At 50.5% G+C, this 13,408-nt stretch overlaps 3 protein-coding genes across 5 annotated transcripts; 1 reads left to right on the forward strand and 2 right to left on the reverse strand.

The window, feature by feature from the left end:
• Positions 1–31: 31 nt before the first annotated feature.
• On the reverse strand, positions 32–1,651 carry FOXG_12369 (uncharacterized protein; the record flags this gene model as incomplete). Its single annotated transcript, XM_018392134.1, has 3 exons — positions 32–1,049; positions 1,123–1,309; positions 1,362–1,651. The coding sequence occupies 3 exons, from the start codon at positions 1,649–1,651 to the stop codon at positions 165–167; spliced, it is 1,362 nt and encodes a 453-aa protein (XP_018250935.1). The 3' UTR covers positions 32–164.
• Positions 1,652–5,468: 3,817 nt separating this feature from the next.
• FOXG_12370 (uncharacterized protein) lies at positions 5,469–7,409 on the forward strand (the record flags this gene model as incomplete). Of its 3 annotated transcripts, none has more annotated exons than XM_018392135.1 (6): positions 5,469–6,012; positions 6,063–6,099; positions 6,150–6,382; positions 6,430–6,656; positions 6,711–6,841; positions 6,890–7,409. In XM_018392135.1, 6 exons carry the CDS (start codon positions 5,869–5,871, stop codon positions 7,255–7,257), a joined length of 1,140 nt encoding a protein of 379 aa, XP_018250936.1. In that variant the 3' UTR covers positions 7,258–7,409. The 3 variants fall into 3 exon arrangements, with proteins under 3 accessions (XP_018250936.1, XP_018250938.1, XP_018250937.1); XM_018392136.1 differs by having other exon boundaries at positions 5,869–6,012; positions 6,150–6,376; XM_018392137.1 differs by having other exon boundaries at positions 6,063–6,382.
• Positions 7,410–8,068: 659 nt separating this feature from the next.
• FOXG_12371 (uncharacterized protein) lies at positions 8,069–11,784 on the reverse strand. Its single transcript, XM_018392138.1, has 2 exons — positions 11,079–11,784; positions 8,069–10,856 (listed from the first exon to the last, which is right to left on the reverse strand). Exons 1-2 carry the CDS (start codon positions 11,440–11,442, stop codon positions 8,083–8,085), a joined length of 3,138 nt encoding a protein of 1,045 aa, XP_018250939.1. The 5' UTR covers positions 11,443–11,784; the 3' UTR covers positions 8,069–8,082.
• Positions 11,785–13,408: the final 1,624 nt, after the last annotated feature.

The following is a 13,408-nucleotide window of genomic DNA, read 5'->3' on the forward strand; positions in this document are numbered from 1 at the left end:
ACTAAGAAACTTGTTACCTAATTTGTTCAACGTCAAATGCTATATTGTATCGTTCTCTAGCATCATTTGTATTCAGTCCTGCGCATAATATCTACAATGAGAACTCCTTATCCAACAGTATGGTGTCCACTTCAACAGTCCTCTCAGTGCTTGGGCACATCCAACTAGCGACCAGTTTGAAGACCTGGAAGTTTCTTGCCCTTTACACCCAATAACACAGGATATCCAAGGTCCTTGCGAATCTCGATAGACGAACTAGAGATGTTGACCTCGTCCTTGCTCCCCCCACCAAACCCAACCTCAAAGCCGAAGAGGCTCACGGATCCACCAGAACTCTTGGCCTTTTGAGTTAGGTCATTAATACGATCAGCCACATTAGCTGGCAAGGAGATCTTCAAGACCACTTTGTAAGCCAGAATGACTTGGTCAACTCTGGCCGCAGGACCAATGTTACGAGCAGCGTCGGGCTGGAGATCCCGGTACTCCTCCATAATGTTAGGTACATCCCAGTCACCTGCCTTGACAGTAAAGACGCCCGCGTCTGCCGCTGACAGATTCACTGAGAGTCCAGAACCGACATCCTGAGCCGTGATGACATCCTCTTTCTTCTGACGGTCCTGGAAGTAGGTCGCCGTGAAGAAATAAGTGAAGCGTGAATTGGCGTTCACATTGACGAAACCAAACTTGTCCCAATTGTCTGACTTGGCATCATTGATGTTGAAGGTCAGGTTCAGCTTGCTCTCGCTGGTGGAGCCCCTGGTCCAGTTTCCGACCGTGTCTCTGTACGAGTTGTCAATGGTATAAGCAGGTCTCGGTAATTTACCGCTCTCCTGGGAGAGATCAGAAGAACCGTTGGTGATGTTGCCAAAGCTTAGGGCACATGGCATGTTGAGACCAGGATGGTCCCTATCCGGTTCGCAGGCGTTGAACAGCCTCTGCCTCTGTCCATTGAGCTGATCAGCGCCAGGTCCGGCAATCTGAGCACGCAGAGATGCTTCAGTCGCAGCGGCGGATTGCTTCTCTCGAGATAAAGCGACAAAACTCGGGTACTGTATGCCCGATAGGTGGTTAACATATTGTTCTAAGATAGGAGGGGTTCGATGGAATGGACAATTATCTTACGTTCATTGAAACCCACTGTCCGAAAGGCATATTGCCTTTATCTTCGTCGGCCACGTAACTTTCCATTGCTTTCTCGCTCAACTCTGCATACTCTGCGTTAAGTTTTCTGACTTTTGCTTGGATGTCGTTCATTCGTTTCTCGGCACCCATATCTCGATTCCGTCCGAGCCTCACGGCCCCTAGAACTCTATTGCTTATGTTAGTTATCGTTGAGTTCAGTATCACGAAGGGGGTCTTACTCTTGAAGTCGCTGAGAGTACTTCTTGCCCCCGGAAGCGAACACAGGGGCGTCCAACTGCATGAGAGCATCGCCAATCTCGTAAACTCCTTTGTTAGTGATTTCTTGAGTGATGTTGTCACCACCAGGGATGCCGAGCAACCCGACGGGAGCAGCATAGAAGATCTCATTCTTTGTGTCAAGATTGCTGAAGAATCTTGCCTGGAGTCCTTTGGCATAAGCCTTCCAGAGATCCTCGTCCTGTTTAGAAAAGGCGGGTCTGCCACGGCTGGGGCGAGGAGGAGGGGGCATGATTGAAAGGAAAAGAAGACAATGATTTGAAGGATTCGGTGTTTGTGATAATTCGGTGCTCTGAGATCTTTGACAGGGATCTTTTGCCTCAGAATTACACGAAGAGAAATATCACAGAAGAAATTGGAATTGGGTTCGCTCTTGAAATAGCCTCGCAAACCTTAGACTTTTATATCTACAGGAACAAAAGAGGCCTCATGGCCCCGACAAGTGCAATCAGTATAAGCCAATCCAGAATCAGTTGATCTGTCTCAGTACAGCAACCAAAATGTTCCAGCTCTGGCGTTTACCGATCTGATGAGGGGCAGCTGAACCCCTCAATTGGGTCGACAAGATCCTACTTGAACCCTTTTCGGCCAACTATTGACAACGTGGTGATCTATCGACAGTAGTCAATGCGAAATGTTGACCTAGTGGCAACACTACAGGTTCTTGTGCCTCTAGATAAACACCAGTCGTGGTCTCGGCCCGGGAAAACATTATCTAATTGGGTACCAGACTTCCAGTAGCGCAAAGATGGGAGCTGAGGAGGCGATTTTGATCTTAAGCCCAAGATAGACGGTACTTCGTGCTGAGCCGAGCTTACGTGCAAGAAGAAGTATTTTTTATCACAGAAATCCACTAATCCGGATCTGGGACTCACGTCACGCCAGCACCTCCAGATCGTTAGCCTATAGTTCCACGCAAGCCGCAGTCGTTCTAGATTGATCAGAAGGTCATGAGTTCAGTTTCAGCTATTGAGTCTACTTCTTCGAGACATAAAAATCTATCTATTTTGACAATATATAATCCATTCAAGGAGGATATAGTCAAGATTGAAGTAAGCTTCAGCTCTCAGCCAGCATGAGCACTCGATACACTTAAAAAATCACTATAGAACTAATTCATGGCTATCAAATTTCCACAATGTTCCCTCGTGAGCTCATGACCGCGCATGGAGACCTCAACGCGAGGTCTCGCTATAAGCGCCTTCCAAACCATATAGTACTAACTGCCAAGTACGAATGAGGCCTGGGTCAAGTTACAGTCGAGCTGTCTGGCTGAGGGTTCAAGATCAAGGCATATCAAGTCGTTCGATGCCTGATCCCTGGCGACGGCAAAGAAAAATAAACACTTCGAGTCTCGTATGCGTTGCGGACTTATATATCATGGTTAGAAAGAAGTCGGCATCGCCACCAAATGTTCATGTAACATGAGCTGCAATATTCAGGTAAATTTGTGCCGGGATTAACTTCCATGGTTTGAGTTAGGATAAGGACGGTTGTATTCAATGATATCTGCATTAGCAGTCTCAGGTCTCTCATTATGGTTTGAGTGATCCATAAAAACTCCTGATAGAGGACGGACTAGAGCAGGAACTGCAAGTCGTCAGAACAGACTCGCCTCGCACTGTTCACAAAGCGGATGATAGGAACATGGTACAGGCTCACATGTCTCAAGATACACCTGTGCCTGTTGCATGGAAACATCCAGCTCAAAGTTTTCGGACTGTATTTGTTGTGATTAGTATGTATATCAATAGAAGTTTCAGAGACGATATCAGCTGCTAGTGAGTACAGTTCGTGAATCATTCGGAATGGTCTCCCAGGGTCTTTGATTTGCAGTCTGCTTGAAGGACTGAGACATACATCTTCACTGCGATAGCGTTTCTCAGTCACGCAGTATTTGGATAAGAGTATAGTAATTCTCAACAAAAATCTTGATGATGCTAACGGTATCCAGCAGGTGGTTTGAACTTGAAGCTTTGAACCATACGTAACCTTCGTCAGCCTCAGGTAAATCAGCTGCACATGGATCCGTGATCCCAACATGGATCGTTAAACGGCTCAACAACAGTAATGATCATCATTCCAATTCCCTTCCTTGCTCAGGGGATAATTTTTGATGATATGCCAGCTGTAACTGACCGAGAAAATCGAGAAACGCGGGTGTAGCCGCACCGTTACACCCGTCATGAATCAGGTATCTGCTTCTTTGTGGAGTCGATGCTAAAGTTTAAAGGATACCGCGGCACTCGATATTGCTTCGCGCACGATGAGTATGTTGCAGTTGGCACATTCATGGTTTTTGTTGATGTAATGACGAGGCGGGGAATTGTGTGCCCTGCCCCTTTTGACCACGCACAAACAATGTTTTTGTAATCTTCGACTAAGCAAGATCGACGGGAATGAAACCTCATCGTAAGCGAATTGCGACTATGATTAGCTGTTATCATGGTTATGTTAGCTTACGGACTAGAAAATCGACCATCGTTGACTACTGAACCTTTTGCTGTTACTAAATGGCGAATCTGGTAAACCTTTTTAGATGGAAATTTGATTATCGATAATAAATACGATATGATTTTTGAACAGGCTCAGCTGAAAAATGCAGGTCATTGCCTTATCTGATTCTCATTTGTCATAAAACATTTCCCAATCTCCACACGAAACATCTTCAACAATTCCCTGTCATATCTGACAACTTCATATGCCGAACCTCGGTTGTGGAACTGGGGAAGCTAGGAAGGTAGGGTAACAGTTCTCCGCGTCACTAGGTACAAGGTTTACGTTTACTATAGTATTTACTTCTTTAAGATAATGGGTTTGTCCCAATCTGGTCTCAAATTGAACTTGGCTAGAGGATCAATAGTGTGTGTCAATAGTTGGCCTCGATTAATTCCGATTGGGTTTTTGAACGCTTGAGCTAAAGGCCCGAATGGTTCAACGTCCGTTGCCGTGAGCACGTACTGCGACGTATTCTGGCGTGAATGAAGATGATCGTCCCGTGTTAATAAATTGGCAACAGAACGGCGCCTCCGCGTGTCGATGCCGAGCATGGGCCCTGGAAATGATCGACAGGCCCCAGCCTGATCCTTGACGTCGGCCAACGTTCCTCCTGGGCAGAGACATGAGCATTTGCTCTCGGAACCTAGACTATTCTGGCTTGATGCCTGAATATTGCTTGTTGGGATCGATAACCTGCATTTGCTTTAAAGACTGGAGCGAAAATGTGATATCGCGAATATCCAAGCCAACATGTAGGTGCCGGAACATTAACTCCTGTCAAGCACGTTGCAAAAGTTACCGAGCCTCCTGTTAAGCCCCGAAAGTTCAAACTCTGTTAAATGGCCGACACGCGTTCCCCCCAAGTCAGCGCACTTCAAACTTTTCCCAAGGCGTTCAGGTCATTAGACTGCGTGATAGTGATATTACCCCAAGCGCGCTCGCCCTGAAAATGCCGGCCCCTGTATGCTCCCCAGAAACTAGTGAACCTTCAGCACGAGCAGGGCAAGGGTAGCATCTCAACACCCAAACCGTCGGTTGAGTCTCGACCCGGAACAATGAACCAGTAACCACAGACCAAATCACGCGACAATGCCGAGATCGACACTAAGTGATGGGTGGAAATTTGAAACAATCTAGGCGAAGAGACGATGGGAAGACGGCGATGGACGGTTCAAAGGCTCAAACTCGAGTTGGACAATAGAGTTTAAAGCTAAACGTCGGATCGCATCAGCCGCTTCACCGGGGTGTTGCACTACTAAGAGCCCTATCAAATGAGAAGTCCCCAGTCCTGATGAATAAGCCTGGAGATCATGGAGAACCCTTGTTCTGGAACCTGGGGCTTGGATCCTAGTGACACACTTTGACTGCTACCAAACAACCAACCTGCAAAGCCTGACTGAAGTGAGTTTTTGGGTTAGTCGGCATTCAATGACCAACAATAACTCGGCATTTCCGGTCTGACTTCCTTACGAATGTCCAAGATGAAACAAGTGCTTCTCTTCTTGGCACACCTCGCCTTGCCTTCACCGTAACGGTGCAACCCCGTCCGTCTTCAATATGCTAAACGGTCCATGGTCAATTGTGGCTGCCTACCATTTTACATGCTTGCACATGTCCCGATCGCCAAGTTTAGCAAACGGCTCAACAATTCTTTATCCATTAGCCTCTTCCCAGATGGTCTTTGCTTCTCAATCTCCACGCATAACGCAGTCTGGACCTTCCATCAACGGCTTAACCTCACCCTCTGTCGGAGCATCCTACCCCTGGATCGAGGCTTGGTCTAGCACGGCATCTTTACAAGGCTACTTAGCTGCATGAAATGATCGACGGTGCTCATTGACATGGTCGGCAGACGTATATCATCCCGGGAGTTCCACATACAGCTTTTCGCTAATCGAGTGGACTTCAATTGTCTTTTTTTCTTCTTGACGCTGCACGAGATACACCAGAATGCGGTCGAGGCAGCCTGATCTTTGGGCGGCCGAGTACATTACCTTTGCAGCTGCGACTATCTTTCTTATCCTACGCATTGTCAGCCGAAGAATTACGAGGATCAGATTCTGGTGGGATGATTACTTTGCCTGTGCAAGTTATGTATGTTGATGGACACACGACTACTTGGGATTATTGTTAACAGCATGAAGGTCACCGCTGTTTGCTGGGGCACTGTATTGCCTATCTGTACGATCTCTCCTCGACATCGACAACGACAATCGCTGACTTCTCATAAGGGATTCACCATGGCTTCGGATTGCACGCGAAGGATGTAGAGGGCATGACCTTTACGGAAGCCAATTACACAACCAAGAAATATCTTTTTATAATGGAACACTTCTACGCCTTCACCCTCTTCTTCGCCAAGATCTCCATCCTATCCTTCTACTGGCGCATGTTCCGTGTCGCAAACATCCAGATCTTCGTCTCGGTCTTGTTGGTCTGCTCCATTCTCTGGATTCTCGTTCGCGTAAGCAACCTCAAGAGACCACAAGGCCTAAGCTCACATTATCTCAGACATTCCTGACGACATTTCACTGTTACCCTGTGCGAGCATTCTGGGATCCTACGATGGAACATTTTACCTGCGCCATCAAGAGCAGTGACTTCTTCTTTGGTACTGTGCTTGCACACGTTCTAATAGACGTCGGCATCTTGATCCTGCCCATCGTTCAGATCCAGAAGCTTCAGCTCCCGACCCTGCAGAAGATTGCGATTATCTTCATGTTCATGTTCGGTATTCTGTAGGATCTCTCTCGGCATTCCCACTAATGGCTTCGTGCTAATACGTCTTCCAGGGTTTGCGTAGCTGGTCTCGTCATTGTCAGTGTGTCAGCATCATTCGACAACAAGTCAGTCGACATGACATGGCAATTGGCTCCCGTCATTATTTGGGCATCAGTCGAGGTCAACTTGGTGACAGTATCCAGTCAGTCTTACCTTCCGGTCCCTTATGCCTCACACTAATCCTTTACAGCCTGTCTTCCCATCATCCGACCAGCCTGCCTCTATCTCTTCACCTGCACGAATCCCGTATCATCAATCCGTTCAGGGTCGAACAACTTCGGCAGCAACTACGGTCGAAGCCAAACAAAACATTCCATTCGTCTAGGAACTATAGGGAAGGACGAGTCAAGCTCTACACACGAGCTCGCTAGAAGCGAGCCAAGCGGAAGCGAATCTTTCAACTCGGAGTTCGAGCACGAAGATCAACGACATGGAAACATTGCTACTGTGACAGGTCCCGGTAGCTCGGCTAATCTGGAGCATCCAGCAGCCGTTGGGGGCATCATGGTCAAAAACGAAACTGTGGTGCATGTGTCAAAGGTTAGGTCATCGAGATAAGCATACACGGAACGGATTGGGCGGCTTGAGCGTTTGGGCAATACACGAAAAAAGGCGTTACGGTGATGATTTTCTGTCTTTAACTAATTTCATAAAATTATTAATTTCCACGACGCCGCTGCAGCGCCGTTGAGTATTCTATAACATTTCACATCACTCATAAGTGCACCTTGGCTTGGGTATTAACCTGGGCTTTATAGGCTTCATAATTGTCATCTTGAGGCCAGGGTATACTGCCAATCCGTCGGAAGCAAGACTTCACAGTGACTGGCGTACGGTGTCACTGAGACACATTTCTGACTGCGCTGTCTCGGTTGTGTAACATATTTGTCTGCAACTGATGGTCGACTGTCAATCCGTCCAACTCAACATGAACAGTGGCTGCGAGATATAAATCGTCCAGGTTTCGCTGTTAAAGCATGCTTTATTGCACGTTGTAGCCAGTCAGCCGGTGAAGTTGGTTCACAACGGTTTTGTGCGAATGGACACCGGTGATTCAATTCGTGGGCCGTGTCGAGCTGGCAATTGACGACGTGAGAACTCCAAAACCATGGATACATACGCAGTATTGGTCGAATAGAAGTAGCTGACAAAGATCAGTCAACATGTCAAACAACTTGATACATATCACATAAGGCTATCATGGAAACACCAAAGAACTGGGAGCGAGGAGATTGTTCAGCGATTAAAGGCAAAGATGTCAAAGATAAGCAGTCACAAGAGCCAAAGGTTGAAAGGGTCGCAAATAGTAAGAAGAAACTTTTCGGAGTCATATGAATTACGTTCTATCTGTTGAAAGCCAAAGAGCTATCGTTATTAAGCTATTTACATGACAAAGGCAAGAGCCATAGGAAGTGCGAGGAGCATAGATCCAGCACTGACGAGAGAAGCTCCAGCGACAACGGGAACTTGGTCAGTGGGGGAGGGCTTGCCTCCAGGGATGGTTCCGTTTGAGGGAACGTTGTAGGTAGGTTGGGCACCAGGGCCAGCGTTACCAGGGGCCTGAGGGTTGGCAGGCTGCTCAGAGCCCTCAGTGGGTGAGGCACCAGAGTCGGTGGCTGTGGCTGGGACCCGGGTAAGAGTGGTGAAGGCACCGGGCTGCTGGGTACCAGTCTCCTGAGGAGCCTGGCCAGTGTGTCCCTGGATGATGGTGACAGTGGGAGCAGCAGGGGCGTGAACAGTGGTAGGGGCAACAAAGGTGCTGGTGACGAACTTGGTGCAAGGAACGATGGTGGTGACGTCCTGTGTGATGGTGACAAGGTCGATGGTGGTCTTAGCAGCATCGGGAGGAGAGGTAGGAGCGGGAGCAGAGCCGTTGTTGCCGTTGTCAGAACCCTCACCAGGCTTGGAGTCACCGCCTTGGTTGGAACCGTTGCCGCCCTCGACGGGAGTCTCAGGGACAGCAGTGGCAGTGGCAGGGCAGACGGTGGTGCGCTCGATGACAGTCTGGGTGACGATCTTCTGAGTGTAAGAAGCAGGGCAGTTGATGACAGAGGCAGCACAAGAGGTGATGGTGTAGACGTGAGTCTCGCGGATGGTGCTGGTGATCATGCCAGAAGCATCGGGAGCGGCAGTGACAGCAGGGGCAGAGGTCTCCTCAGCGTCAGATCCAGAGCCAGTGGTGACAGCAGGCTTGTCGGAGTCGGGGGTTCCAGTGCTGGCAGGGAGGCTGCCAGACTCAGCGGGAACATTGCCAGCAGAAGTAGCATCAGCGTTGCCACCAGCGGGAGCGGAGGGAAGGTTGTAGTCGGAACCACCAGTGGCGGTAGGGGAGTCACCGGGAACGACAGTGGTGTAGCCCTCGGATCCGGAAACGACAGTGGTGTAGCCCTCGGATCCGGAAACGACAGTGGTGAAACCCTCAGAGCCAGAGACGACAGTGGTGAAGCCAGCAGATCCGGAGAGAACAGTGGTGTAACCCTCGGAGCCAGAAACAACGGTAGTGAAACCAGTTGAGCCAGAGATGTAAGTAGTGAAGCCCTCGGAACCAGAGACAGTGACAGTGGCACCAGCAGTGTGAGTACCGAAAATGGCAGTGACATCGCCGCCGGCAGGGATAGTGTGAGCAGGAACGCCCTCAGGGCCAGTGGGGATGGCACCGGAGACAGTGAGATCGCCAGAAGCAAAGCCAGCAGGAACCTCAACGGAATCAGTAGCAACAGGGAGCTCGGCAGAGCCGGTCACATCACCAGAGGCAGTAACAGCGGGAGCCTCGTATGAGGCAGAGTCGGAGGGGACCTCAGCACCGGTGGTAGCGACGGGGAGAGAGTCGGAGCCAGTGAGGTCACCGGAAGCACCAGGAATGTCGACAGAGGCAGAAACATCAGGGACACCGATGGAACCAGAGAACTCGACAGAGTGGGTAACGCCAGCAGGAATGGTGATGTCGGCAGAAGCGCCACCAGTAGCAGTGATAGCACCGGAAGCAGAGATGGTAGGACCGCCAATGAAGCCACCCTTCTTGAAGTGACCGATGAAGCTGCCGCAAGTACCGCGGGTCTTCTGGGAGAAGGTAGACTTGATACCCTTGGCGAGACCGACGGAGAGGTTGGGGATGAGACCGAAGAGACCACCGCTGAAGTCGAACTTCTTGTCGATAGCGAGACCAAGGTTGCAGCCAAACTCACCAGTGACATCAATACCAGCGCTGGCGCCGGCACCGCCTCCAATGGTAGCAGTGTAGTCGAAGAGAGAGAACCAGACACCAGCACCGAAGCCAACATCAGCACCAGCCTTGCCACCGAGACCGAGAACAGGGATCTCGAGACCGCCGCCAATGCTGAGCTCAGAACGAAGACGGAGACCAAGCTGAAGATCAATACCAGCACCAAGCTCGACATCGGCACCGACGCCAACGGGGAGAGCCTTGGTGACGAGACCCTCAAGGGAAGCGTGGATGACCTCTTTGGTGAGCAGAGAGATGTCGACGTAGGCAGACTCGGGGAACTTGACGTAGACACCAGCAGAGAGATCGATAGCCTTACCACAGCCGACGACGAGATCGATAGCGATGGCAGCCTCAATGGCAGCCTTCAGCTCAGCGTCAAGACCGGGAATAGCAATACCAAGCTTGGGAGCAGCGAAGAGTTCAACGGACTGGTGGACAGCAGCGGAAGCAGAGAGATCGATCTCGATGTAAGCAGAGATGCCACCGAGACCAACACGAACGTTGGGAGTAGTGAGGAAGTCAGCACCACAAGCGAAGCCGATGTCACCAGTGATCTGGCAGCTGGGAAGGTTGAGGCCGAGGTTGACAGCGGGAGTAGTCGAAGTCTCGGGAGCGCAGATGCCCTGGAAGAGGATGTGATCCTTCCAAGCGTTGCCAATGCTGCAGGAGGTACCAGTGTGCCAGTCAGCACCACCGCCGGCGTTCCACTCGATACCACCACCGAGGAGACCGCCGAGACCGAGGCCAGCACCAAGACCAGCGCCAGCTCCGATCTTACCTCCAACACCGCCGCCGAGGTGGCCGCCAATACCGCCCTTGGCACCACCTCCAATCTTACCACCAGCGCCACCCTTGATATCGCCCTCAAGGTGACCACCGGCGCCAGCTCCAGCACCGGCACCAGCTCCTCCACCGATCTTTCCACCAGCACCTCCTCCAATCTTACCGCCAATCTCACCACCGATTTCACCGCCAACCTTGCCACCAGCACCAGCGCCGATCTTTCCACCGGCTCCAGCACCAGCTCCAGCACCGGCACCGCCTTCAGCACCACCTCCGAGGTGACCTTCAGCGCCGCCGCCGATGCTGCCACCAATCTTGCCGCCAGCGCTTCCGCCAGCACCAGCACCAGCTCCTGCACCGGCACCGGCACCTCCTCCAATCTTACCGCCAATCTCACCACCGATTTCACCACCAACCTTGCCACCAGCGCCAGCACCGACCTTTCCGCCGGCACCAGCACCAGCACCAGCTCCAGCTTCACCTCCGATATGGCCGGAAGCTCCACCGCTGAGGCTACCGCCGAGGTGACCACCAGCACCGGCTCCTGCACCAGCACCAGCTCCAGCACCAGCACCAGCACTACCGCCGGCTCCAGCTCCGAGATGGGCATCAGCACCACCTGAGATCTCGCCGCCAGCAGAGCCTGATGCTCCACCACCGAGGAAAGTAGGAGTTGCTTCGCCCAGCGAAGCAAGAGCTCCCAAGGCAGGGATGAGTCCAGCAGAGAAACGCATGGCGTTAAACGAGTGTTGGAATGATGATAATAAAAAATAAAGATTTGTAGTAGTTGTTGTAGTTTGTTGAGCTTGTAAAGCGAGAGTGGTTGATAATAGTAGCGAGTGACTAAGAGAAACTCAGAAACGAAAGTAATAAGGAAATAAAAAAGAAAAGAGAGGTAATAGGAAAAAAGCAGATAGAACGACTGTTGATGCTGGAAAAGAAACAAGACATTGAAGCCGGCGATGAGCTTCCTTTTAAGCTGAGTTGAGCTCTCATGTCAAGAGTCATGTGTGACAGGAACTTGGTGGTTGATGCTGGTCAGCACGACAGAGCTCTCGGTCAACTCGGGTCCAGCGGTTTGAGCCATGACCTAGTGTCAATCCGATCGCCGCTCAGGCGTTTCATGAGGTTCTACCGTAGGTTGGTGGTGACGGTGAAGGGCTTTGACGTTTGTTTGTTTCTTCCAAATTTAGCCGGCAGGGGTTCGAGTCAGTTGGGATGGATGTGAGGAAGACACTACTGCAGTGTTGAAATTGTATGCATGATAACGAGATTGCATATCACATGTTGTTTCTCTGGTCTCGGCGCGTATTGAATCGACTCATCGGCTTGATGTCACTCGTGGTCCTCGGCTATTGCTCGTCTCGATCTGTTATGAACATCATTGACCAGCATCTTCAGCTAACGCATAAGGCAAAAAACGGCCGAGAATCACGACCAGGATAGAAGCTCGTCTAGCGTACTAGGAAAAACGCAATGCCAAAGCGTAGAGTCAAGGCGCAGATCCAAGATCCTCTCGGAATAGTTAGTTTCAGTTTTTGTTCCAGAAATATTCGTTTCAGGTGATTTCTTCTATAGATAGTGAGCTCACTTGGTTCAGTACCCCATCCGCAATCTTAAATGCATCTAGCTGAGAACGCCACCACCTGAACAAAACACCAATGCCGGATCGACGAAAAGTGGACTCTCCCCGGTCGATCCGTCTCGTTTTGATTGCTCCCTCGGCAACATTTCCCAGGAGAGCTTGAAACAGAAATCAGTGGGTAGCTTTTAGTGCGCAATGGGCATCAAACGGCCCGCAGCCACAGAACAGCTCTGGAGCTGTCAGGCAGAGCTGCTGAGCGATCACATCATGGCAGGGATGGCATTTGCTTTTTCACCTGAGATGGTAAAACAAACTATGGGTGATGGTGACGAGAATAGAAAGTTTGGCGAAAGGGATGCCCGATTGGTCTTGTTGGTTTCTCAATCAAGAAGAAGCTGCTCAAGGATACTTACTCCACCAAGATCAAATGCTACCCTACAGTCATGCATTTCGTTGTTGATTGTTGATGACAACAACTCTCCCCTGTAAAAATTCTTTCTTGGCACGCACTGTTAGTGCACTGTTAGGAGCGGGATTTTCTACGGGCTACTCGGCCACACAATACTGCGGGGACGCCATCGGCTCCCTAACAGCAGTTTTCAGAGAAGGAATTTTGGAGAGTTCACCTTCTCTGACAACACCTTTGTCGGATCTAATGGCGGCACCTCAGAACCAGAACGCCTTAGATATCGGAGGACGGTGCCCGTGGCATCGGTAGCGACATCCTCCCGATCAACGACGCCGATTGCGATGGGTTTTTCCCCTTTGAAGGCAAGCCGCACCGCCGGCCTCTGATTCCTTCCCAAGGTTTTTCCCTGCCGCCACGACAGTCGACTACGAGCTACAACTTGGTTACTGGAGATTGTGGACTGCGTCAGCAGATGTAGTGATGCGTGAGAGAATTCTGGTCGGTGGAAAAAGCTCGACAGTAGATTGCCCCCGAACCCGCTGACGGGTGACGGGCTTGAGAAATACAGCACCTTTTGTGCCATTGGTATGCTGGATGGTGAAGGAAGCGGGGTTTCCCTGTACCTAGCTAGCTCAGCACGTCTTTTGCTCCAGTAGGAGATCTGGCTTCGTTACAGCCACCCAGACGAAAAATATACAAACAAACA

This window comes from Fusarium oxysporum, chromosome 13 (assembly GCF_000149955.1).
Source record: "Fusarium oxysporum f. sp. lycopersici 4287 chromosome 13, whole genome shotgun sequence".
NCBI classification, from domain to species: Eukaryota; Fungi; Ascomycota; class Sordariomycetes; order Hypocreales; family Nectriaceae; genus Fusarium; species Fusarium oxysporum.